This window comes from Astyanax mexicanus, chromosome 15 (assembly GCF_023375975.1).
Source record: "Astyanax mexicanus isolate ESR-SI-001 chromosome 15, AstMex3_surface, whole genome shotgun sequence".
NCBI classification, from domain to species: domain Eukaryota; kingdom Metazoa; phylum Chordata; class Actinopteri; order Characiformes; family Acestrorhamphidae; genus Astyanax; species Astyanax mexicanus.
In genome coordinates, this window is record NC_064422.1 from 35,974,453 (window position 1) to 36,000,274 (window position 25,822).

Below are 25,822 nucleotides of genomic sequence, written 5' to 3' on the forward strand. Positions count from 1 at the left end.
GGGATTCTGAGATCCCAGAGAAGTAGCTAACGCTACAGGTTGTAATCAGTGCTTTTTAATAAGCTTCTTGTGCAGTTTGAAAGTTATTTATGCCTCGTTTTAAATGTTTTAAATTTTACCTATAAGGTGTGAGCTACTTTGAACCTGGATAATGGTGTAAAAAGAGATTTATCTGCAGGGGCAAGTGGATGCCCCGAAGCGCCTGTTGTAAAGAGTGCTGGGCAAAAAGCACAAAATTACTGGATCTCCGAAAGATGAGGAAGAACGAAGATGGGATACTCAACAAAGGTTAGTTATTATGTTTTACTACACCAAAAGTCAATTTTTCACCAGAGTTCTCCTTTAATTACTGTACAACATCAATATTTTCAACTGGTGCCAATGACTACTCTCTCAACATACACACACACACACACACACACTCACACACCCCTCACACGAGAGTAAACAAGTCAAATAAACACACTCTTCGAAAACAAAGTCCATGTTTTCACACAGCTGCCCCTTCCAAGCTCACTCATCAATTCATTCTGACACTGCTGTGTCACATGGTCATACATGCTGCTCAGGTGCTTTCATCAGCAGGGGCCTTATTACTTAATCCTCAGCTCATCCGTTTAGTGCTGGAGTGGTGTAGATACTCCAGTCTTTCTTTCACACAGTGTTCACTCTGCAATTGAGTAAGAGCATTAAGAGCATGGAACATGGCCAAAAGTGTTTGGACACCTGAATATCACATTCATATATACTAGGGGTGGGACAAAATATTGATGCGATATATTGTAGAATTTTTGTTTGCAACACATTATCAATATGTTGTGTCAAAAATTGATATTTTAATTGAAACAAAGATGTTCTACTCTCTAAAGTTGAGATTCACCCCCGAATTTTGACTTACTAAAGTTACTGCATCGATACTCAACCTGGCAGCGCTATAATCCAATAAATAGGGTAAAACCTGCAGCTAAGAATATTTATTTTTACCCTTTGTTATCCAATTTTCTCCCTATTTTGGAAGGCCAATTACCCTAAACTAAGAGGGTGAAGGTTTGCATGCTTCATTTAAAACACATGTAAATTAAAGTCCTTATAAGCAAGTCTGTCCCATCTGTGGCCATCTTTGCAAAACCACCAGGCAGTTATATTCACTCACACATGACCAGCCTCCCATCTGTTTATATGGAGGGAAAGCTCAATACTCGTAGAGCTCTTTACTTCAGAACAGAATTTTAACATGTTTTAGCAGAGAAACGCAGAAAGATGCAGAAAAAGATGAGAATACAGTCTTCTAAAGCCATTCCTTTATGGCTTCCCTTCAGGCATGGAGAATCTGTAATACTGAAACAGAAGAGAGTTTCCCCAAACTGCAGAGAAAGCCCAAAATTCCCCAGTAAGTCACTGTGTGCTGTAGCATTATGACTTCCACATTCTGGAACCAAACAGCTCAGCCCAAACCATGAAAATCAGCCCCAGCCGATGAATTATTCCCCACCGCTCACTGCACTGGCACTCAAGCAGGTAGACGTCTCCAGGCATCCGCCAGATTTCTCCATCTGACCGCCAGATGGTAAAGTGTGATTCATCTCTCTAGAGACTGTGTTTCCACGGTTCTAGACTCTAATGGCAGTGTGTTTCGCACCACTCCACCCGATGACTGGCAGTCTGCATCGTGATCTAAGGCTTGAGTGCGGCTGCTTGGCAACTAGGGCCATCATGGAAACCCAATATATAAAAGCTTCAGGACCGAGCTGACACTGCTATTTCTGAAGAAAAACAGTTACACATTTAGGGACCTCCACCCAGGCAACTCGACCAGGCTGGACAACTTAACTCCCCTGGGGCAACTTGTGCTGAGGCAACTACAACTAAAACTCAACTCTGCCGGGCATAACTCCACTACACCATGCCAATTCTACCAAACAAGGCGCCCAAGCCACTAGGGCAACACCACTGCCTCATCTCTGCTAGGCAACTCTTCCAGGAATAAATTTATCCTGGCAACTCCACCCAGGCAACTGCACCTATTAAACTGGCAGTTCTGGTCTATAGAGGGCATCTCCACTCAGCTCTTTTAGGGCAACTCTGGCAGGATAAATGTTTCTCGAGCAAGAAACCGATAGAAGCCGATAGAACTACAGCAGCTCCACCAAGACAAGCCCACCCACCTGGGCAACTCCACCCACCAGCTCTGCCTGTCATGGCAAATCCCCAACCAGAGCAGCTCCACCTATTCTACTGTCAGATCTGGTCTACTGAGGGCAGTAAGCTTTCATTAAAAGTGCACCTAGCATTGGGTGTAACTGACAGAACCTGGGCAACACTACCAGGACAAGTCCACCCCCCTGGCCAACTCTACCCACCAGGGCAGCATTGCCCACCATGGTCGCTCCACCACCAGAGCAGCTCCACTTAATCTACTGTTAGGCCTTGCCTATTTGGGGCAGTAAAGTTGATATTTTGCAACTATTAGCAGTAGAGTGACTGATAGAACCAGAGCAGCTCCACCACCAGATCAGCTTTGTCCACCATGAATGCTCCACCACCAGAGAAGCTACACTTGTTCTACTGTCAGGTCTTGTCTATTGAAGGTAGTAACCTTGATATTTTGCACCTATTAGGAGTGGATGCGACTCCACCTGGGCAACTCCACCTGGGCAACTCCACCTGGGCAACTCCACCTGGGCAACTCCACCTGGGCAACTCCACCTGGGCAACTGCCAGTTCTGGTCTATAGAGGGCAGTAAGCTTGATATTACTCACATATAGGCAGTGAGTGTGGCAGACAGCCAAACTCATTCATTAGATATAAAGTACTAAACAGCAAAGAGAGTGATTGTGGGCGTTAAAGCCACTGTGTGCATAAACAGAGGCCAAGTAACAGTGGCAATGCTTCATCAGGCAAGTTTAAAAAGAAGGTTTAAATGCTGAGATTTAAATATGCCACGATAAAAGTTCCTTAAACAACAAAGAGATACTTGTGAGTGTCTGGATGCAACAGTGGTCACAGTAATCGCATGCTTTAGCATTAGCAGCCACCACTGACAGACAAAGCCTGACAATCCCTTCAAGCACAACACACTGTTCTGTTCTTTGTGCAGTATGTGTGTGTGTAATGTGTGCATGTGTGTGTGAGAGAGAAGATTTGGTAAAACACAATGTTGAACAGGTTGAGAGTTGAGACAAGAATCTCTCTGTTTGTGGAATATTACGATCTGCACACTGGATCTGATCTGCTGCAGGAACATACTGGAGATCTCAGACTGGGAGACAGAATGCTTACTGGCCTTTTCAATCAGCGCATCCCAGTCAGTGTCCCCTTCAGCACAGACACGGTGTGTGGGGGTGGAGGGGGCAAAAGCCTGAATTGACCTAGTTTCTAGACTCCCACAATCCCCTTTGTTCCCCCTGAAACTCTCTACAGAGAGAGAGAGAGAGAGAGAGAGAGAGAAGAGAAATACAGACAGAGGTATAAAAAAAAGAGACACAAGGAAAAAAGCAAAAGTTAGAGGAAAAAGAACAGAGTAAAGGATAAGAGTAGAGACAAGGGATTAAAAAAAAGAAAAGAGAGAAAAGAGAAGTGATACAAAAATGAGAGAGAGAAGAGAGAAAGAACAAAAGGGAAAAAATGAAAAAGTCATAGAAAAGATGGAGGAAGGAGATAAATGAGAAATAATATAATATAGAGACAAAAAAAGAGATGAGAATATAAAGAAAAAGGAATATGTGAGAGGAATACATAAGCACAGTAATGGAGAGAAGAGAGAAAACAGGAGAAAAAATTGAATATAAGAAAGAAAAGAGACAAGAAAAAAAGAGAATGAAATGAGAAAAAATGAAACAAGCAAAAAGTTAGAGAAAAAAGAATAGAGTGAAGGAAAAGAGCAATGACAAATAAAAAGAGAAGAGATACATAAATTAAAAAAAGAGAAAAAGCGGAAATACAGAAATGAGAAAAGTCAGAGAAAAAGACAAAGAAAGGAGATGAATAAGAAACAATAGGATAATATAGAGAAAAAAAGAGATGCAAATATAAAGAAAAAGTGAGAGGAAAACATGAAAACAGTAAGAGAGAGAAGAAAGAAAAACAGGAGAGAAGCAAGTGAGCAGAGATAAAAAAAAGCAGAATATAAGAAAGAAAAGAGTAAAAAGAGAAAGGCATGAGAAGAAAGAGAAAAAAGAAGAAAGAAGAAGAGAGGGGTAAAAAGACTCCCACAATTCCCTTTGTTCTCCAAAGAAAACTCATTGCAAAGACCCAGAGAGAAAGAGGAAGAGAGCGAGAGCCTCCTTCAGAACAAAGCCTAAACCCAGTTCAACAAGAGCCATTTGTTACTTGTTGCCATGAAACCCACGTCTCACCATCATCCTCTCATACGAAATATTCATCACACAGCTGCTCATGTTTCAATTTAACACACAAATTCCTATTCATATGAATCATCACACTGATCATACACCAATCCATCCTCTACCCTGCAGAATCTGTATGATTTCTACTATAAAACACAAATCATACACAACAGCAACAGCATCTCTGCTAACCTGCTGCTGCTACAGGTTTCCCCACAGAGAACAACAGGTGCTTCATTCTGTTCATCTGACTGAGAGTGTGTGGGTGGGAGTTAGAGAGAGAGCGAGAAAGAGAGAGAGAGGGAGAGGGAGAGAGAGAGAGCGAGAAAGAAAGAGGGAGAGGGAGAGAGAGAGCGAGAAAGAGAGAGAGAGGGAGAGGGAGAGAGAGAGCGAGAAAGAAAGAGGGAGAGGGAGAGAGAGAGAGAGAGAGAGAGAGAGAGAGCACACATCAAGTGTAAAAATACTTCTGAATCAGAGCGACAGATGAGGAGACGAGAGCTGAACTGCTTCTGTTCACCAAACTGAGTGGGAGACAAAACACAATCGCCTGTGGAAATACATGAACTGAGAGTGAGAGAAAGGAGAAAGAGAGCAAGAGAGATAGACAGAGTGCAAGAAAGAAAGAAAGAAAGAAAGAGAGAGAGAGAGAAAGAGAGAGAGAAAGTGAGAGGGGGTGATGAGAGGCTCTGAATTAGAGTGACAGATGAGGAGACAAAATTCAAACCTCTTCTATTCACCAGACTGAGTTTAAGAAAAAAAAAACAGTCACCTTAGGAAAAGCATGAACCAAGATGGGGCGAGAGAGGTAGACAGAGAGAGAGAGAGAGAGAGAGAGAGAGAGAGAGAGAACATCAGCAAGTTTTAGAGCGAATTAGAGCGACAGATCAGGAGCTGAGAGCTGAAGTGGTTTGCTTTACCCGACTGAGTGGGAGAGAAAAGAAAGCCACTGGAGGAAAAAGAATGAACCGAGATAGGCTGAGAAATGGCGAGAGAGGTAGACATAGTGCGAGAGAAAAAGAGAGAGCGAGGGTGAGAGAGAGAAAACACATCAATAATTGTAAACTAGCCTTTTGAATTAAAGTGATAGCTCAGGAGACGAGAGCTGATCTGCTTCGGTTTTCCTGACTGAGTGGGAGAGAATGCACAGTTGGCTACGGAAAAGCACAGATCAAAATAGAAGGCAAGAAAGGTAGAAATAGTTTGAAAGCGCGAGAGTGAGAGAGAATGAGAGAGAGTTAACAAGTATATAAAAAAAAGCTATCTGAATTAAAGCAACAGATGAGGAGAGAAAACATAGTCGCCTGTGGAAAAGCATGAGCCGGGAGAGAGCGAGAGAGGTTGACACGGTGCGCGAGAGAGAGAGCGAAGTTGCGAGTGATGATTTCCGTACCTGCATGTGTTCCGTGGAGCTGCTGCTCAGCTCGTCTCCCGATTCCGAATCGTTCCGCAGTTTTTCCGATCCCTCTCCCGGGGAGGATCCGTCCGTATCCAACGGCAACCCTCCCGGGGGTTTCCCCCGGCAACCCGGCTCCTTGGGTGGCGACTCCGGCCTGATGCGCGAGAGCAGCGAGTTGCCATGGTGATGGTCATGATGGTTGTTGTTGTTAAGGAGAGTCAGCTCGGCGAGCACGTCCCTCATGCCCGCGTTCTGATTGGTGTCCCGCAGCAGTAGGGGTGGGGTCTGCTGCCCCGGTAAGGGGGAAGGCGTGGTGGACGGGGGCGGGCGGCCGAAGCTGATCATATCTGGGGGAGCTCGGTGCTGCTGAGGGTTCTCGTTGATTGAAGGACACTGGGAGATGTGGAGGATGCTGGGGGGCTTGGCGCGAGGTTTGGGGGGAGGCATGAGCGCTCGCCGCACCTCACGGACGTACTGGGCGGGTACGTAGAAGGCTTTGGTGCCCTCCTCTCGGCGCACCTGCCACCAGTCCTCGTTGGTTTTCCTGACCAGTATGTAGCATTCGCCCTGATGTATGGAGATGAGTCTGTCTTTGGCCTTGTACTCGTAGTCGTACTCCACCTCCACGTAGACCTGCCCTGGGGTGAGGGCCAGATCACAGCGACCCTCCTTCTCCGACATGATTCTCTGTGTGTGTGTGTGTGTTTCTGTTATGATTCAGAGCACACAGGCTGGAGGGATCTTCATCACTCACGGCTGTACGTCCTCACGACTCTGCAAGAGGACAAGAATAAGAAGGATTCTGGTTAGCTTGGATGTTAAAAACAACAGCAGAACTGTTCATCAAAATCACAGTCAGTCATTTAGGGTCAATCAAATAATCTGCATATATTATACAACCCTTAATCAAAGAAAAAAAAATTGGACAGTATGAAAAAAATATGTAAAAGACCACTTAAAACTGAGTTTCTTTGATTTTACCAAACCGAAAACTGAATATAATCAAGAGGAAGATGGAAGATCAGAAGCCATCAAACCAAGCTGAACTGGCATAAAGCTATCCAAAAGCAGTGTGTAAGACTGATGGAGAAGAACATGCCAAGATGCAGGAAAATTGACTAAAAACCAGGGTTATTCCACCAAATTGATTTCTGAACTCTTAAATCTTTATGAATATGAACTTGTTTTCTTTGCATTATTTGAGGTCTGAAAGCGCTGCCTCTTTTTTGTTATTTCAGCCATTTCTCATTTTCTGCAAATAAATTCTCTAAATTACAATATTTCTGTTTGGAATTTGGGAGAAATTAATGTTGTCTATAGTTATAGAATAAAAAAACAATGCTCATTTTACTCAAACTTATACCTATAAATAGCAAAATGAAAAAACTGATTCAGAAACTCAGAACTGATTCAAAATCAGAATTATTTTATTTTTTCCCCAGAAGCATTGCCAGATGTATCCCTTGATTGAAAACATGTGGGATGCTATTTGACACACTATCATCACTTCAGCCGTACTGCAAAATCTGCAGGAATATTCGGGCTGCCTGGGATAGATTATCGCAGGACACCATTAGGGACCTCTACAAGAACCTGGAACCTAGCATGTTGTAACAATATTGTATCATGTCTCATCAAAACTATTTTGTATTAACAAAAAAGGCATTGACTACATTTGGTCAATACTCTGTCAATGACAACATTGTATCTGATCACAGTTTGCTGATCAGCATGTTTAATTATATATATATATTTAATTATGTCATTTTAAAAAGGTTTTAAAAGGTACAAACTACATATAGTCTGTTATTGTCCAAACCTTTCTCATTTATTTGACAAAATACTGTGAGTGATGGTTCTAATCTAGGTTAAAGTCCTGACCCCCACCCCTGCAGGAAAGAGGAAGTGTTCCTGTATCCTTGAGCACCGGGCTTCAGCAGGGTAACACAATCATGCATGGGGACACTATGGCAACAAGCCTATCAGTAACTCTGTGATCAAATTACAGTGACAGGAGCCTGTAACCACAGACACACACACACACACACACACACACACACACACACACACACACACTTGATCAGAGTGACATTTTTCAGACTGTATCCTGCAGCAGTCAGTCAGTCTTGCTCCCCAGGCAACTCTGAGGAATAATCTCTGTTTATTAATAAAACAGCCAGTTAACTGGCCAATTTACTAATTGAGCTGTGCATAGTCATTGGTCATTGCATAAAAACATACCATCATATATTTAGATTTAACGACACGGCACAACACTGCTAATCTAGTTTAAGATGGTTGCTATGGTGCTTTTTGAGTGTCTACCAGGTCACTATCGTATCCCAGGTGGTTAATATGAGGTTGTTAACTAGTTGGCCATGGCTTTCTAGGCAATTGCTATGGCATTGCTAAGTGGTAGCCCAGTGGTTACTATGGTACCCCTGGTGGTTGCTATAGTGTTGCTAAGCCTTTTCTACAGTACCATAGGTGTTTAGAATGCTATTGCTAGGTGGCTGCCAAGTGTTTGTTATTGTGTTATTAGTTAATCACTATGTAAAGCCAGGCAGTTGTTATAATGGTACGACTTGGTTGCTACAGTACCATAGGGGGTTGCAACGCTGCTGCTAATACCAGGTTACCAGGTGGTTGTTATAGTGATGTTAAGTGGTTGGCCATGGCATTCAGGTGGTTTCTATGGTGCAGACAAGGTGTTGCCAGGTGGTGATGGTTGCTACAGTATCACAGTTGGTTGCAAAGGTATCACTAAATGGTTCTCATGTGGTTGCTGTAGTGTTGCAATGTGGTCACTATGGTATTCCAGATGGTTGGCATGGTGTGGTCAAGTGATTGTCTTTGGTCTATGGAATGCAAATGTTTGCTAAGTTACGGCTTAATGGTTCCCAAATGATTGATATGGGGTTAATAGGTGGTCACTACGGTATCTGAGGTGGTTCCCAAAGTGTTGCTATGTGGCGTTATAGATATTTTCATAGATGGGAGAAGCAAAAATGCAATGACTTCACATCAAAATGGTTTGAAATACTACTAATAAGAAGCAGAAATCATATTTAAATAAATTAAATACATATTTTTAACTGTTAACAGCATGTAGCTGTTAGAGGACTGGGTTCATACTGTGTTCAGTGCTGTGTGTACAGTATGTTTCAGTAGAATCACAGGCACACAGACTCCTCACTGGTAAGTCATGTGTTAAATATACACTGACGTGTTCATATATGGGATTTGCAGCTGAGTGACTGCAGCAGCAGCAGGCTTCTCACGAGCACTGCTCTCCTCTTTAATCCCTTGTTCATTCTCTGAATGAAAGAGAAACAGCCAGGTCCTGATCTATACCCTATTCTATATATACACGTACAGAGATTTGCCTGGTAACCGACTATAAAAAAAAAACACATCTGCAGATCAAGACACACCCTCCACCTTTACCCGTTTATCACACGCGACTGCCACTCTCTGCTCTCCGCCCTGCAGCCCACCCTCCAGCCCACCCTCACATCAGTTATTCACAGTCAATGGCTTATCAAGCGATGGAAATAGCAAGTGTCTGTGAACATGATCTGACGGATGCATGCATGTGCGGCGGTCCGTCTGCAAGTAGGATGCGGGACGTGTGTTTGACGCGACACAGCCCTGCTCTAAAAATAGAAATGGAGACAGTGTGTGAGAGAGACATGGAGCTAAAAGCAGGCTGCTAAATCTGCATGTAACTAAATACACTAACAACACACACACATACAGGATCTCCTTTCTGAGTGAGTGAATATCTACACTGCCTGGACACAAACTGCAGTTGGTCAGGTCTAGGTTCAGCAACAGTATGTGCTGAAAGAATGAGGTCAGCGCACTACCTGAATATACTGAATATAGACCAGGTTATTCCATCAATGGATTTTATTTTCTTCCCTAAAGACACGGGTATATTCCAAGATAACAATGTCAGGATTCATGGTGCTGGAATTGTGAAAGAGTGATTCAGGGAGCATGAGATCATCATTTTCACACATGGATTGAGAGAGTTCACAACAGAGTCCAGATCATAACCTCATTGAGAATCTTTGGGATGTGCTGGATGGAGAAGACTTTGTGCAGTGGTTGGTCAGACTCTACCATCATCAATGCTGCTGCAAGATCTTGGAGAAAAATGAATGCAACACTGGACTGAAATAAATCTTGTGACATTGCAGAAGCTTATCGAAACAATGCCACAGTGAGTGTGTGCTGCAATCAAAGCTAAAGGTGGTCCAATGAAATACAAGAGTGTGTGGCCTTTTTTTAGCCAGGCAGTGTATATGTGTATATGTTTAATATAGGCATATTTTTCTATATATTATAGACACCTTGTTATGACAGTGGTCTACACTGCACCAGTCAGTAGGGTTGTGTGGTATAACTGTAATACCAAATACGATGTGTCTGGTGTGTCAAATATCTTTTGGTACAAAACCATAAGTGATTGCTTTTGGTGTTGCTAAGTGGTAGCCAGGTGGTTGCTGTGATGTTGCCATGAAAGATCACTATGGTATCTATGGCAGTTGTTATAGTCCTGCTAAGCAGATGCCAGGTAGTTGTTATGGTGTTACCATGTGGTCACTATGTCCTCCCAGGTAGCTGCTATAATGTAGCTCTTTTTGAAATGCAATAAGTCACTCCGAGTTGCATATTTATGCTATACATAAATCTGTTCTTATACCCCATTGCCTGTATTCACCAATAAAAAAAAAGAAAGAAAACCGAGTGAATCAGGAAAAGCCCCCAGACTGATGTCAATCCGTGAATTAGGATTGGGGCAGAGCAGATCAGAGCTGTGGAGGAGGCATCACCATGCTGTTAGCCAATCAGAGGTGAGACATTGGAATGTCATAAATATTCATAAGTAAGGTCATGATATCTTGTATTTTTTTTCCCCACCCACTCCTCCATAGTACACAGATTATAAGGCGCATTTTAAGTGACAATAGTAAGAAACAAAAGTATCGCCATGTAAAGATGTTGCCAAGTAAACAAACTATAATTCTTAGAAAAAGACATTTTCTAGTGCTAGATGTTAATCTACACAGATTTCTCTCCTGAAAACTGTTTATTTGGGTGAGTACAGTGCTTCATTTTACTTACAGTAAGTTTAGATTTACAATATATTCAACAGTGCAGTTAGCAGCAGTGCTAGCCGACTACAGTCCAATATACTCATGATATATCGCAAAAGAGCTAGCACTACAGTTAGCAGCTAAAGCTAATACTGCTCGAGCCTCGGTGCTGGAGAAACTTCACTAAAACTCCTTTACTGCTCCTTGCAATCTGAAAAAAAGGTGCACTGACTATTTTGGGAAAAATTAAAGGATTTTAAGTGTGCTTTATAGTCGGAAAAGTACGGTAATAAAGAAAAAAAAACATGAAATGAGACCTTTAAGATCATACAAAAAGTGGATAACACTCAACCTTAGCCTTTCAGTGCTTGGTATTAAAAAACACTCACAATCATCAGACTGTCTACATGCCTGAACCTCATCACAAACAGATCACCCTGATTAACACGCTCATGCCATCCTGGACGAAAAAAACATGCTCATTTACTGTAAGGAAGCTATTACAGCTAATTAGCAAGGCTTGATTTGATGCACCGGATAATTGTAGTCTACTGCAGCAGCCAGGATTGTGCTAATGATTAGCATACAAATTACTGTACAAGCATAATGCAATTACAGGCGTTTTTAAAGTGCTTAGTGTACTGAAAGTGCAACAGCAACACACATAAACTAACATTAAGACTCAACTAAATTGGTCAGAGATTTATTATTATAATTTTTTTTAAAACAGCATCTGGTCCAGATAAAAAAAAAAACTATAGAGAGGTGTGTCTTTCACAAAGTCTACAATCAAGAAATGCCACTCAAAGACAGAAATCCCACATTGGACTGCTAGAAAAAAATCTCTGATTACCCTGAGCATTAAAAAAGGAATTTATTATCGGAAGCAATATCCCATATATCATCTTTTTTATCTTGTATTTAATCTAATGCTGCCAACTGTAGATGAACAATGAGCCAAACATGAAAAAAATGAATAAAATAAGTATTGCACTCCTGCATTTCCACAGAATTAATTAACCTGCTCACTTTCAAAGTTCTCATTGCCTCGTTTTAAATGTCAAGGCCTCAGAATTCTCCCAATGAAGTGTGGAGCTACTTTGAGCTTGTTAATGGTGTAAAAATAGGTATTTCTTTGCATGGCCGACACTAGCATTGTAAGCCTGTTGGGAGCATAACACAGAAAAAACCCGTATTTTGAAATACTGGTGGAGATTTAAGGTGGCTATTTGACAAAAGTTTGTACTCATTATCATATTTCACTACACTTCAAGTCCATTTCACACAGGATTTCTCTTTTCGGATGTACAAACAGCTTTAACATTGTATGTTCAGGTTTTCATTATATTTGTATATTATCCTTTCTTTAATGCATATCAAGATATGGGTGTTTTTTGCCATATCACCCAGCCCTAGCTGTAAATGTGAAATATTTCATCAGATGAGAAAAACATGCATCTGAAAGTGACCTGTGAAGTATATAGTGTGTGTCTATATCTCATATTTCTCATTTTCCAGGCAAATGTACCAAATTTCAAGAACAGCACTTCACAGTACAGATGAATGACAGAAAAAATCACAAAATCAAGACAAAAGTGTTTTAAACCAGCACTAGGTAGGATTTTCATTGATTTTTTATCTTTTTAAAGAAGTAAAATTACAGCTTAAAACTCACTGAAGCGCTGCATTGAGGTGTAATAGGAGAAATAGTGGAGCTCCTCTGAGCTCAAACCAGACTCTCGCGAGAACTGCGACAGTTCTACAAGGACTACTGGTTCATTCTTTACAAACTAACATACAGACACTCTGGCAGAAGCTGGAAAGAGACCGAATATGTCTGTGAAAGCCAGAAAACGAGAAAGGGAAACGAATCCGCCTGAAACATTTATTACACTCTACTGTAGGGGGAGCCCACGAGCACAAAATCTCAATCCTACCTAGTGGAGCTTTAGACAAAGAGATTGAAAGTGGTATAAGTGGAAGAGACAGTCATCTGACCCTAACCTAACTGAGTGTGATTTTTCACTTACTGAAGACAAAACTGAAGGCACAAAGACTCAAGACAGAAAAGCAGAATCTGAAAGTATCTACAGCAGCAACAATAATGACAATAATAATATAGTGCAAAGAAAAATACACTTTTTTACAATTGACATTACGCTACGAAATGATCAATGATAAACAGCACCTTTATCCTACACTAGACTCAACACTAGACAACAAGAACTGTAATAACACACTGAATCTGCTTACATTAGTAAAGACTTCTTCACCTGTATCCAGATATTCAACACTGGAAGCACTTGTGGTGTTTTTGGCAGGAATTTCAAAAAGCTCGCTTTCTTTCATTCGCCCTGACATAATACATCATCCGTGCTGGCAGCCTCCCGCAGCTGTCAGAGCTGCACAACAAGCTTATTTCTGCTCTTCTGAAAGCGCAAAGACATGTGAAACCCGAATGTATGAAAACAGAGAGGATAAACAGCACTTAGGTGAATTGCGGAGCGGCGCTGAAGGATAACAGAGGGAAGTCAAACGAGGACGAGGAGCAGCACGTTCCCCGTCAGGCCGTAACGCAGCTCACATCACCCAGCTGGACTGGACAAAGTGTGCGGGGATTACGGGGTCATCTTCATAGCATGTTAATAACTAAATCCTCCAGACAGCCACTTTGGGATTCCTATATAACCGGCTGGGTGATGTCTGGTAAATAGCTTTCAGGAATGTCACAGAGGGATTTTACTAAAACACTGAAGGCAACAGTCTCACTGTTAATCCCCCCATACTGGAGAAATAAAGAAAGGAATATTAATTTGCATAATGTTATATTTCTAATGCATATACATACAAATTAGACTGGACAGACTAAGCACAAAGCTGCAACCAGTTAACAGAAAGGTGAAAAGGTCCAGATTTTTTTTTGAAGGTGAAAAACAAATACAAAATAGACAGATTTTAAAACAATATATCACTATTCTGACAATATGGATTTTTATTGTTTTAAAAAATTACAGTAATATCATTGCAATCGATAAGATATGGAAAACCCCTACCTTATATTTATTATTAAATGAGGTTGTCTATCAAAATGAGTGTGAATAGTTATTGCAATCCTTTTGTTAACCCTCTTTACTGTGTACTTCAGTCCGATCTTGACTGCTACAGTTTAAACTCGTTAAGGTGGTGTAGAGAGTTAAAGTTAAATTAGATTGGACAGGCTTAGCACAAAGCCGCAACCAGTTTCATATCTATAAAGTTTCATATGCAGGGACAATGCAAAGACATGGTTCATCAGGGGGTTCCTCAGGACCAGTTTGAAAACTAAACTATAGCTGCTTTTCTGAGAGCTAAACTGGTCATAAATATTTGGATTTTTTTTATCTATACCACTCATTAAAAAACAATGTTATCCTGACAGGCCTAGCTGAAATGACAAAAAAATTAAAGTATTTTTTTCTTTTTGCTTTGTTATTGGTTGGATTCCAAAATATTGTGGTGGTGTTTAGAAGCAAAATGATAAAAAAAATGTCCAAATATTTAAGATTAGTTTAACTGCAACAAAATAAGTATTAATTCATATTTTCTAACTTACAAAGACTTATATAAAATATATAAGTGTAAAATATACTAATAACAGAAGCTGTTTACAAATCAATATAATGCAGCCAAATATATGCCACAAAATAAAGCGCAAAATATTTAGTGCATGCATATATCTGCAAACAAACAATTATACAAAAAATAATTCTAAAGTTTTGCAGTAAATTAAAGGTGAAAAACAAATACAAAATAGACTGATTTCAAAACAATATGTCACTATTTTGACAATATGAATTTGTTCATATTTACACTGATATTATTGCAATTAATAAGATATGGGGAAACCCCAAACTTATATTTAAAATTAATCAGGTTGTCTATGTCGAAACGTGCAAATAGTTATTGCAATCTTTTGGCAATCCTGACTGCTTTCGTTTAAAGTCGTTAAAGAGGTGTAGAGAGTTAAAGTACAACTCTGACTGTAGTTCTATCTGGGCTGACTTGGACTCTGAGAATAGAATATAGACTTGGTGAAAGTAGGGCAGAATCAGAGCTCCCTTTGGTTTAGGTTATCTCTATCTGTTACACACCCACAGACCTGCAGTATATTAACCCTTTCCGGTGATTAAACAGCATCATAAATAAAGTAGCATCAAGTTTACTGCAATTCTGCACAGTCTAGTAAAAAAAACCTTTCTTGGACGGTAGAGACAGTTACTCCAACAAAAGCAGGATCAGCCTTTAAACCAAGCTGAACTGCTTGAATTTTTGCACCAGGAGTAAAGGCATAAAGTTATCCAAAAGCAGTGTGTAAGACTGGTGGAGGAGAACATGATGCCAAGATGCATGAAAACTGTGATTAAACACCAGGGTTATTCCACCAAATACTGATTTATGAACTCTTAAAACTTCATGAATATGAACTTGTTGTCCTTGCATTATTTGAGGTCTAAAAGCTCTGTATCTTTTTTGTTATTTTAGACATTTCTCATTTTACGCAATAAATTACTATATTTTTATTTAGAATTTGGGAGAAAAGTTGTCCGTAGTTTATAGAATAAAACAACAATGCTCATTTTACTCAAACATAAACCTATAAATAGCAAAATCAGAGATACTGATTCAGAAACTGAAATGGTCTCTTAATTTTTTCCAGAACTGTATATTTTAACAGTATTACAATACAGGCTATTTTAAAAAGATGACTCTGGAAAACAGGAAGTGACTTGGCTGATGTCAGGATAAGCCCCCCCCACCCTCACCTCGAATTTACCTGCATCCTCACCCCTGAGCTATAGCTCCACTTTCAAGGACAACAAGTAAGTGTGACAAAGATGAATATTACATAAACAAAAAGGTAAGTATATCAGGCAATAATAACGGTCCCTCTGTTATTGATGAGGACAGCCACTGTCTACTTCACAAGAGAAGCTGACTACCAATCTCTTTGAAAGACAAATTGCAACAACATTTGCATTAAAAAAGCTTCACCACAGTGCATTAATCACACAATCAAGCCAGGTGTGAAACTACACAGGACTCTCCGACAGCCAGATTCACACCTCTCAGTGTCAAGACCTTGTGGAGAGACCTAATCATCTGAACGTATACCACTTCCACAAACCCCACACAGCAAATAGAGTCTTTATAGCCAAAACAAACTGCTGTTCCAGGAACAGTTTCTGCTTTTTTAGAGTGACAGCTTGTCATGAAACTCTCCAAAGCAGAGGCAGGTCTCTGTTAAAGTGAGCAAACAGCCTAATTCAATCAGAAAGTAGAATAGACCGAGATCTGACTCTGCCATGTGTCTCCCATTTCAGCTTCTGACTGAGGGCCAAAGTGGAGGCTCTATAAACAGGCAGCAGATGGAAGGACTCGAGCAGAGCTCAGAGTGTCAGGTCATTATAACCACAGCGCCCAGAAACCACTACTGACTCTCCACTGTGATTCTCTGTGTGTGAGCATGCTTGTGTGTGTGTGTGTGTGTGTGTGTGGTCAGCTAGGCTGATCGACAGCCCTGAAGAAATGTGCCCTTTCAAAAAAAAAAAAAACGCCACCGATTTCACACACTCACACACACACAAGCACTGCAGCGAGGTGCATTTCATTCAATCTGTTAGAACAGAAAATTTATAGAGCACTAATTTCTGGATGTCAGATGGAACAAATAGATCATGGAGATGAGCGTCCCCAGAGCACTGCAGTCTAAAGACACTGCAGGCACAAGTGTTACACACAGTGTGTTTAAAATTATACTCATACAAACATCTTACAATGCATTGCATCAAGAGAGATTGACACGCCACTAGGTCTGCACGATACTGGGAAAAACTGACATTGCAATTTTTTTCAATTACATTTCATTGTGACATAAAGAAATATGAGAATTTACCTAAATTTCAGTGTCAATGATCAAGCAAAATGATCATGAACATGTCATGAACATAATAATGCAAAATGTGTATCATTGACTGAAGAAAACAATATGATATTGGGTAGATAAAAATGGTTAATCTGATAAATATTGTCATGTAAAATGAGAACAATGAAATGTATTTGTATCAAGCAAAAAAACATGAGTATATGACTATTGCGCATCCTAAAACGATATATTGTGCAACCCTAACACACACTGTTACCCAGAATGAGTCCCAGGAATCTACTCATAAAGAAAGAATCTCTACTATAGTACATTAAAAGCTTCATTATCTCAGAGTAGTTTCACATCCCAGTAAAAACTACTGAAAGCTGTGATTTAGTAGTAAAAACTGTTGGAACTTAGGTCATTGCAAGCTTTCAGTTTAATTCAGTATTTTGTGTTACTCCTTCATTTCAAGCTGTTTTCACATAATCATGTCTGTAGAATCACATCAAGCACAGAGTATGAGATTGTCCGTTACAGACAAGACAATGTAACCATACTTGTGAATGGATGGAATGTGTCCTCCCATCCATGCAATAAACACACACAGTGAGCACACGTACGGGTGTGCCATATCGTATCGTACACGATAATATCGTCAAAATTGTTATATATCGTGAACGATATTATACCCTAAAATATTGTGCCATATCACCCACCCCATTTCCCATTATATATCTACTAGAGACAGATTATATCTGTCTAGTATAATTTATTTTACTTTAATCCTGGATATATGGAGATATTTGGAGTGCATTATTATTAGTATCCTGACATTATGAATCATTGACTTCTGTTACAAATCTGATAAAATTCTTTAAATTTTTTTTATATCTCACTTAGTGGTGTGCAATATCATATCGTATGTAATAATAACATTTTATTCTTTATTTTGTTGCAGTAGTGTTTTCTTAAAATAATTTTGAATTCAGTGTTTTGTCATATCGCCAAGAGTATCGTTATCAAGAAAATACCATGAAATATTGTGATATTATTTTAGGGCCATATCGCCCACCCCTAAACACACCTGCCCGTTACAGTGGGCAGCCATCGCTGTGGTGCCTGGGGAGCATTAAGTGTTGAGGGACTAACACATTGGCAGTTACCTGGGTTGGCACTGGGTATCGAACCCACACCTACTGCACAATATTGGAAAAAAAAAACTGACAGAGATATTTTTAAAATTCTACAAAATATATATTGCAATATTAAAATAGATTTTTTACCAGATTTCTTATCCTCTCACACTAACAACAAACACAATATATTCACTGCAACACTATTTAATACAATATCTCTACTGTGTACCTAAAAATATGCTTAAAAATTAAATTATTTATTGAAAAAAACGTATATAATGTATCTGAATTATATATACGGCAGGTTTCTGATAAATTCCAAGAAAATATCTATATAAGGAATATGTTGTTCTTGAACTTAAGGTAAATTTAACATATGGTACATGTTTTTCCATGTTCCACAGTGAACTCTATCAGTATACAACAGTAGCACTACAGCAGTAGCACAATATGGCCGGTCCCTCAGAAATTATTTGGTTTAATGCGTAAAACAGTTCTGTGGGTCTGAGCCAAAAAGTTCAGTCATGTGGCTCCTGAAATTTCTCAGGATCTGCTGGGACCCGAGCTCACAGATGAACCATCTGTTCTGCAGAACCACTTCAAACAGCCTTCAGTCTGGGAGCATAATGGAGAAGACTAAGCTGCCAAACGCTGTCCTAATCTATTGTTAGAACGACTTTGTGCTGAACCTGGATGTCAAATAGTATTTAGATCCTGAGTTTGTATTCTGAGAACCCTGAGGAACTCAGGAGTTTGAATCCTGCAATATGCAGCGGGGGTGAGCAACCCTGCAAACATGCAAAGACTTGGACCACTGTGGGACATCTGCGGACGTGCTGGGTTTAATGGGTTTAATATCTGAACGTCTGGCTTGGACCTCTGCTGGATGTCTGTTAGATGTATGTGGATGTACAAGATGGGTTCACTATGTTAACATCTGTCCTGGACTTCTGTTGAATCTCTGTTGGAAGTATTTTGGGCCTCTCTTGGACATGCTAGATGGGTTCATTATCTAAATATCTGATTTGGATCCTTATTGGACAACTATGGACATACAAGATGGGTTCACTATCTGAACATCTGTCTTGAACCTCTGTTGGACGTCTGTGGAACCACAAGATGGGTTCACTATCTAAACATCTGTCTTGGACTTCTGTTGGATCCCTGTTGGAAATATTTTGGGCCTCTGTTGGACATGCTAGATGGGTTCATTTTCTGAATGTCTGGTTTCGACCTCTGTTGGACAACTATGGACAAACAAGATGAGTTCACTCTTTGAATGTCTGTCTAAGAACCTCTGCTGTCTGTGGATGTAGAAGATGAGTTCACTCTCTGAATGTCTTTCTTGGACTTCTGTTGGATCTCTGTTGGAAGTCTTTTGAGCACCTGTTGGACATGCTAGATGGGTTCATTATCTGAATGTCTGGTTTCGACCCATGTTGGACAACTATAGACATACAAAACGAATTTACAACCTGAATGTCTGTTTTGAACCTCTGCTAGATGTCCGTGGATGTAAAAGATGAGTTCATTATCTGAACATTTGCCTTGAACCTCTGTTGGATGTCTGTGGAGCTACAAGATGGGTTCACTATCTACACATCTTTCTTGGACTTCTGTTGGATCTCTGTTGGAAGTCTTTTGGGCACCTGTTGGACATGCTAGATTTGGACCCATGTTGGACAACTATAGACATAAAAGATTAGTTCATTCTATGAACATTTGCCTTGAACCTCTGTTGGACGTCTGTGGAGGTACAAGATGGGCTTACTATTTAAACATCTGTCTTGGACTTCTGTTGAATCTCTCTTTTGAGCACCTGTTGGACGTGCTAGATGGGTTAATTATCTGAATGTCTGGTTTCGACCCCTGTTGGACATCTATGGACATACAAGAGGAGTTTACTATGTGAACCCCTGATGGACATCCATTAGACATGCTAGATGGGAACACCTATCTTAAACCCTTTTTTTGAAGATGTCTCTGCTTGATGAGGAATTATCATTATGTGGTTATCAGGATGAATTGTATCTTGATGCACATATCAACCACATTTTAGTGCCAAGATATATATCATTCCTCAAGACAATATACTCTTTCTCTGACCATTAGAAAAAAGAAAACTGAGAGCTGAGATCAGTTATTAGCAGTAGAAGTGCGTAGGGTTTGAAACAAAAGACACTGGTCCAGTGCGAGGTCAGAATTTCTAAGTGCTACAGAAGGAGCAGAAACTGTAACAGCTTTCAGTGGCCTGTTGACCTGGAGAACCCGAAACTTTCCAGTGTCAGATACAGAAAGGCTTAGAAAGATCACACAGCAACGACTGCTTTCTTCTACCACAGTGCCATCAGTGAAACTCAACTTCAAACAACAACTATCAATCACAAGCTGAATGGAAATACTTGTACACTGTAAAAAAAAAACCAAATTAACAAACTTTAAGTGACTATATTTATTAAGTTTATTGAGCAAAATGCCTGCCTTAACAAATGTCTGAGCAACATTAGTCAGACAAAAAAGATCTGGAGGAATGTGATACAAAGTTGTCTTTGTGGCATAAGATAAAACCAAGACTTAACACGGTTTATAAAATCTCCCAATATGTTAATTTTTAGATATTTGAATTAGAAAACACACAAAAATTTAATCCCAATTCGAATATCCTCACGTTACCAAATAGGCAACCAAAATCAATGACAGTGGACCAGTAGTAGTTGTTGATTAACCTACAACATGCGACCAAAAACCAAACAGGCAGAATGGAAGAGTGTGAGAAACCCATTTAACATTTAAAGGGCCTGGATCATTGAAAACCCCAGCAAAATGGGCCAACCACGACAAACATCTAATCTAATACATTAGTGTTTTTTTTTAACTAGTATGTATGTGTATGTAGACCTGTCATAGTAATTACGTTATGGACTTACTGTACAAAATACTGACATAATGTTAAATTAATTCAGCTGACCTCAATATCGACAATTGTGTTTACCCTCTATGACATGGTGTTATCCTTGGGCAACAAATAATTTGATTATTATACCATACTGACTGACTGACTTACTTACTTACAAGGCATATCTATGCCCAATACAATGAGGCGTACAAGTGGGTCATAAATAAAAATACAGCTCTGGGAAAAATAATAGGTATATGTTTGAGTAAAATTAACACTGTTGTTTTATTCTATAAACTACGGAAAATATTTCTCCCAAATTCCAAATACAAATATTGTCATATAGAGCATTTATTTGCAAAAAATGAGAAATGGCTGAAACAACAAAAAAGATGCAGAAATAAATATTTGGTGGAATAACTCTGGTTTTTAATCACAGCTTTCATGCATCTTGGCATGTTCTCCTCCACCAGTCTTACACATTGAATAACTCCTGGTGCAAAGATTCAAGTAGTTCAGCTTAGTTTAATGGCTTGTGATCATCCATCTAACTCTTGATTATATTCCAGAGGTTTTCAATTTGATAAACCTAAAGAAACTTATAATTTTTTTAAGTGTTTTTTTTTATTTTATTTTTTCCAGAGCTGTATTTAAATAATTATCTTTGGCAGTTTTGGCAATTCTAAGTATATTCTTACATTGTTGTTGTAAACTTACGAAAACAATATTTTTTTTTTTATTGCTTTGTGCAGTTAGATCACTTTTATTCTTCTACCTAAGGAGCTCTAAAACACCTGATTCATATAATCGGCTTGTTATCAACAGTCAAAATCTAAGTTTGCTATATCCAGAGGGACGTCCCCAAGCCTTCAAAAATGATTTTTTTTAGCATAAAACCATCTCACAATTATTTAACACTAATATTATTTATCCCAAATATTTCTGGACAATCCATTGAGTGTCTACATCTGGCATATTTTACTAAATTTAATCCCATCCATTCACACTGAAGTTATAAGGAGTGTTTCACCCTTGCTTTTGAATGTGCCACAATGCAGGACAGCCAGTTTCAAAAGAGCTCATTTACATATACTAGTCTTGAACACACAAGAACAAAAACAGCCCATTTAATTACTAGGTACAAAATACTGTAGGTATTTACTGTTTAAAGCCATTCTGAATCTGATATCCAATATGTTTTATATACATGCATGTCAACAGTGATGCCAATGCTAATACACACACATTTGAAAAATGCTGTAACTGGGGCTAGACTGACTTTTCCAGACTTTCCGGTTGGGAATTATCCTCTGGATTAACCATAAGGACAGTGATTGAAGGCAATTGAAGTGGGTTTCAAATGCAGTAAAAAATAAATGTAATGCAGATGTTTTACTTGCAGTAACCAAGTAATGTTCCACAATTCTTAGGTACCATAAATACACAAGCACAGACGCAGATAGTGATATCATTCTGATGTCACTGTGCATGCCAATGACAGAAAATAGAAGCTGGAAAAATTCTAGTTGGAGTCCATTCAAAATCCATACAAATATAATATGGGATGTAAATGGGTAAAAAAGTAAAACCATGGCTGATTTCTCCTTCCTCCCCACAGTCTAATAAATTGAGCCCCTTGGCTACTACTGCGAGTGGTGGAGCAAGTTATTGTGGAAGTGTGTTATTGTCCCCGGGGGTTGAGGGAGCTTTCCTGCAGGCCTTTGTTCAAGCTCTGCATTCATTCAGGCTGAAGGAGCTCAGAGTAGAGCAGGAACAAAACAGAAGCACAGACTTCACTCCAGAAACCAGAGGCAGGAACTCGCTCTAAAGAAAGACCAACTACAACAGTTCAACGTTTCTAAAGAAAACTTAATAGATTTCAGAATGTATTCCACCAGCGGGAAGCCTTTGTGGAGAGAAATAGCTTTATTGGAGAAAGCTGACAGTAGATTGACAAACTGTGTCCAGATTCCAATCGTAACATTATGTGGTACTACAACCCTTTTGCTTTTCTTTGTTTGTTAATGTTGGTGAATTTTCTGGGACTGGTTAACTAGGTAGGATACCTAGTAGTTTTAAGCACCTTTAAGGTGCTTTAAGCAACCTTCAGGAAACACCATCTTCGCAAAAACATTTCTTGAAGACTGCTCAACCCATGAACCCCTAAAAACATATCAAGTTACTTTTACTTTTAACAGTATACAGACAAAAAGCAGCTCAGTCCCTCCAAAACATTTTCTCTGGCCACTGCCTCTTGTAGATGGTTACAAACCAAGTAGTACCAGAGCTCCTGTTTAGCTATTAACACTACCTGCCTGTCCTTAATGTCTGACCAACAATAACACAGAGGACATTTAAAAAAACTGTTAGAAAACAGTTTTAGAAAACATTTTCTTCTTCTATTAATCGTAACTTTAAAGGAACTTCATAAGGTGCTTCAAAGAACCTTTAAGGAAAGTTTTTTTTTTTTTTTTACAATGAAAATGTTCCTTAAAGCACCTTAGGAGGTTCCTCCACAGTTTCAGATAGAAGGACCTCTTAATCTTGCTCGAGGAACTTATACTTTTAACAGTGTCCATCCAAAAGCTTGGCTATAGCTTCATGTGGATGGTAACACCAACTACTTGAGGACAACCCTCTCAAACTAAGACTAGCTACTCATAAAGCTACCTATGTCATACCTAGCTATAAACATTGCCTGTCTGTTGTTGTTTTTGTTGTTGTGGGTTGACCAACAATAACAAACTAAGAAAAGAAAAAGGGATGTGGTATAACATTTTTTTATTGAATCTGCTGAGGAACAACTTAAGCTGCTTTAAGGAACCTTCAAAAAAGTTTTTTAAAAGAAACATGTATCTGAAGCAACTTAAGAGTCTTTGAACGTTCTTCCAATGTTTTAAAATGAAAAGTACCTCCAGGAACTTGTACTTTTTACAGGGAAGGAACATGTTCTTCAAAAACAGTTTCAATTGAAGAACATATAAAGAACTTAAAACTTTTAACAGCAAATTTACTTTACCATATGGACACTCATGGCATTTTAGCTGATGTTCTTATTCAGAGTGACCTAAAAGGTTATTTCTGTTACAGTGGTGGGTCAATGTAATGTTAGGAGCCTTGCCCAAGGACTCTTAGCATTTAGCATTTTAGCATTCTCAGCATTTAGTCACCCAGACCTGGAATTGAACCGCAGTCTGCACATGATGTAGTAGTAGCTCACTGGCAAGCGGTGGTGTTATCTACTGCACCACACCAACCAAGTACGCAATACATGAAATACTGGAATTCTAAGTCCAGCCACACTGCAGGAATTACTAGCTGTAAGCAGATAAATACAATACAACACAAGAACAGATTTTCTTGTTTGTTTTTTCACAGTTGCACTCCAGCATAAACGTTTCTAAAGGAATTTGTGTAGTGTAAAACCCTACAGAAAGGTCCAAGCACACTATGCTACATTGCTACATAACTTACAAGCTATAGCTCTGGAACAAAAATAAGAGACCACTTAAAAAAATAAAAATTTGAATTTTTGCACAAGGAGTAAAGGCATAAAGTTATCCAAAATCAGTGTGTAAGACTGGTGGAGGAGAACATGCCAAGATGAATGAAAACCGGGTTTAAAAACCAGGGTTATTCCACCAAATATTGATTTCTGAACTCTTAAAACTTTATGAATATTGTTTTCTTTGCATTATTTGAGGTCTGAAAGCTTTGCATCTTGTTTGTTATTTCAGCCATTTCTCATTTTCTGCAAAGAAATGCTCTAAATGACAATATTTTTATTTGGAATTTGGGAGAAATGTTGTTTGTTGATTGTAGAATAGAACAACAATGTTAATTTTACTCAAACATAAACCTATAAATAACAAAATCAGATACAATACAGCACAACAGAACCCATTCAAAACAAACCAGCCTGGATTAGAAAGCATGGAGCAGCTATTCAGTCATTGCTAGCTACTAACTTTTACACAATTACACAGAAAACCACACTTACACACAGTGTTTTATACGTTTTACAGGTTCAAAAGGGTCCAATCCACTTAGCAGCTGAGGTTTAATGAGATAAAGCAGGAGTAACCGCAAGCTGAGTGGCTGTGGTTGTAGCGGTTAGCCGCAGCAGTAGTAACCGCCGCCAGAGCTCCTCTGTGCCGCTACGCTGCTACGCCGCTGCGCCGCTGCGCCGCTGGGCTTGGTGGCTCTCTGGCTCTGGTGGCGGTTCCTACTGATTCCTGATTCCCATCCATATAAATAACGGTACACACACTGCACTCTTACCTCGCCTTCAGGGTCTCGGTTCTTTCAGCCGGTCCGGAATAAACCCAGAAATAATCCGTTTATCAGCGTTAAACACTTCCACATGCGAACAACACAGCAGGGCTGCGCAAACTCTGACTGTTACCCCGCGACCAACCCGCCGCTCTCCCGCTCTCCTGCCCCACCGCTTCTCGCTCTGAAAGCGCCCACCCCTCACCTCACAGCACAGCTAACCCTGCGCGCTGTTTCACTTCGCACCCGTTTTCAGACTAACCCCACCCCCTGATCCACGATTGGTCAAAGGTCCCGCCTTCTCGTTTCGGATTGGCTGAAGAGGCCCGCCTTCTCTCTACTTGGGAAGATCTGGATAATCCCACCTCCCTCCCTCCTACTCTAGGAGGAATAATTGGAGAATCCCACCTCCACTGCAAGGAATGTCAAATGAATCATGCTTATTTCACTAAGAAAACACTGGAAATACTATGAAAAGATGGAACATTTTTCCAAGTTATGGCTAAATAGTCCTACTAGCAGGAATAATAGGAGAATCCCACCTCCACTGCTAAGAATGTCTAAGGAATCATGCTTCTTTCACTAAAAATGGAAATACTATGGAAAAACTGGAGAATTTTACCTTCTATACAGATTCCCAAGTAATGGCCAAATAGTCCCACCTTCTTCTCTACTTGGTGGCTGGGAAGGCCTGGAGAATCCCACCTCCCTCCTACACTAGGAGAAATAATTGGAGAATCCCACCTCCACTGCAAGGAATGTCTA

General features: G+C 39.8%; 1 protein-coding gene across 7 annotated transcripts in view; it reads right to left on the minus strand.

Annotated features, from left to right (window-relative positions):
* Positions 1-25,233, minus strand: part of arhgap12b (Rho GTPase activating protein 12b) — a 96,444-nt gene extending 71,211 nt beyond the window's left edge. For 5 of the 7 annotated variants that reach the window (XM_007259668.4, XM_007259666.4, XM_007259665.4 and 2 more), the window contains exons 1-2: positions 25,067-25,233; positions 5,738-6,517 (exon numbers count right to left, since the gene is read on the minus strand). In XM_007259668.4, coding sequence (XP_007259730.1) covers positions 5,738-6,424 — 687 coding nt within the window. In that variant the 5' untranslated portion in view covers positions 6,425-6,517; positions 25,067-25,233. The remainder of the gene's footprint in view (positions 1-5,737; positions 6,518-25,066) is intronic. The other 2 variants (XM_007259670.4, XM_007259669.4) reach the window with 1 other exon arrangement.
* Between the last annotated feature and the right edge of the window lie 589 nt (positions 25,234-25,822).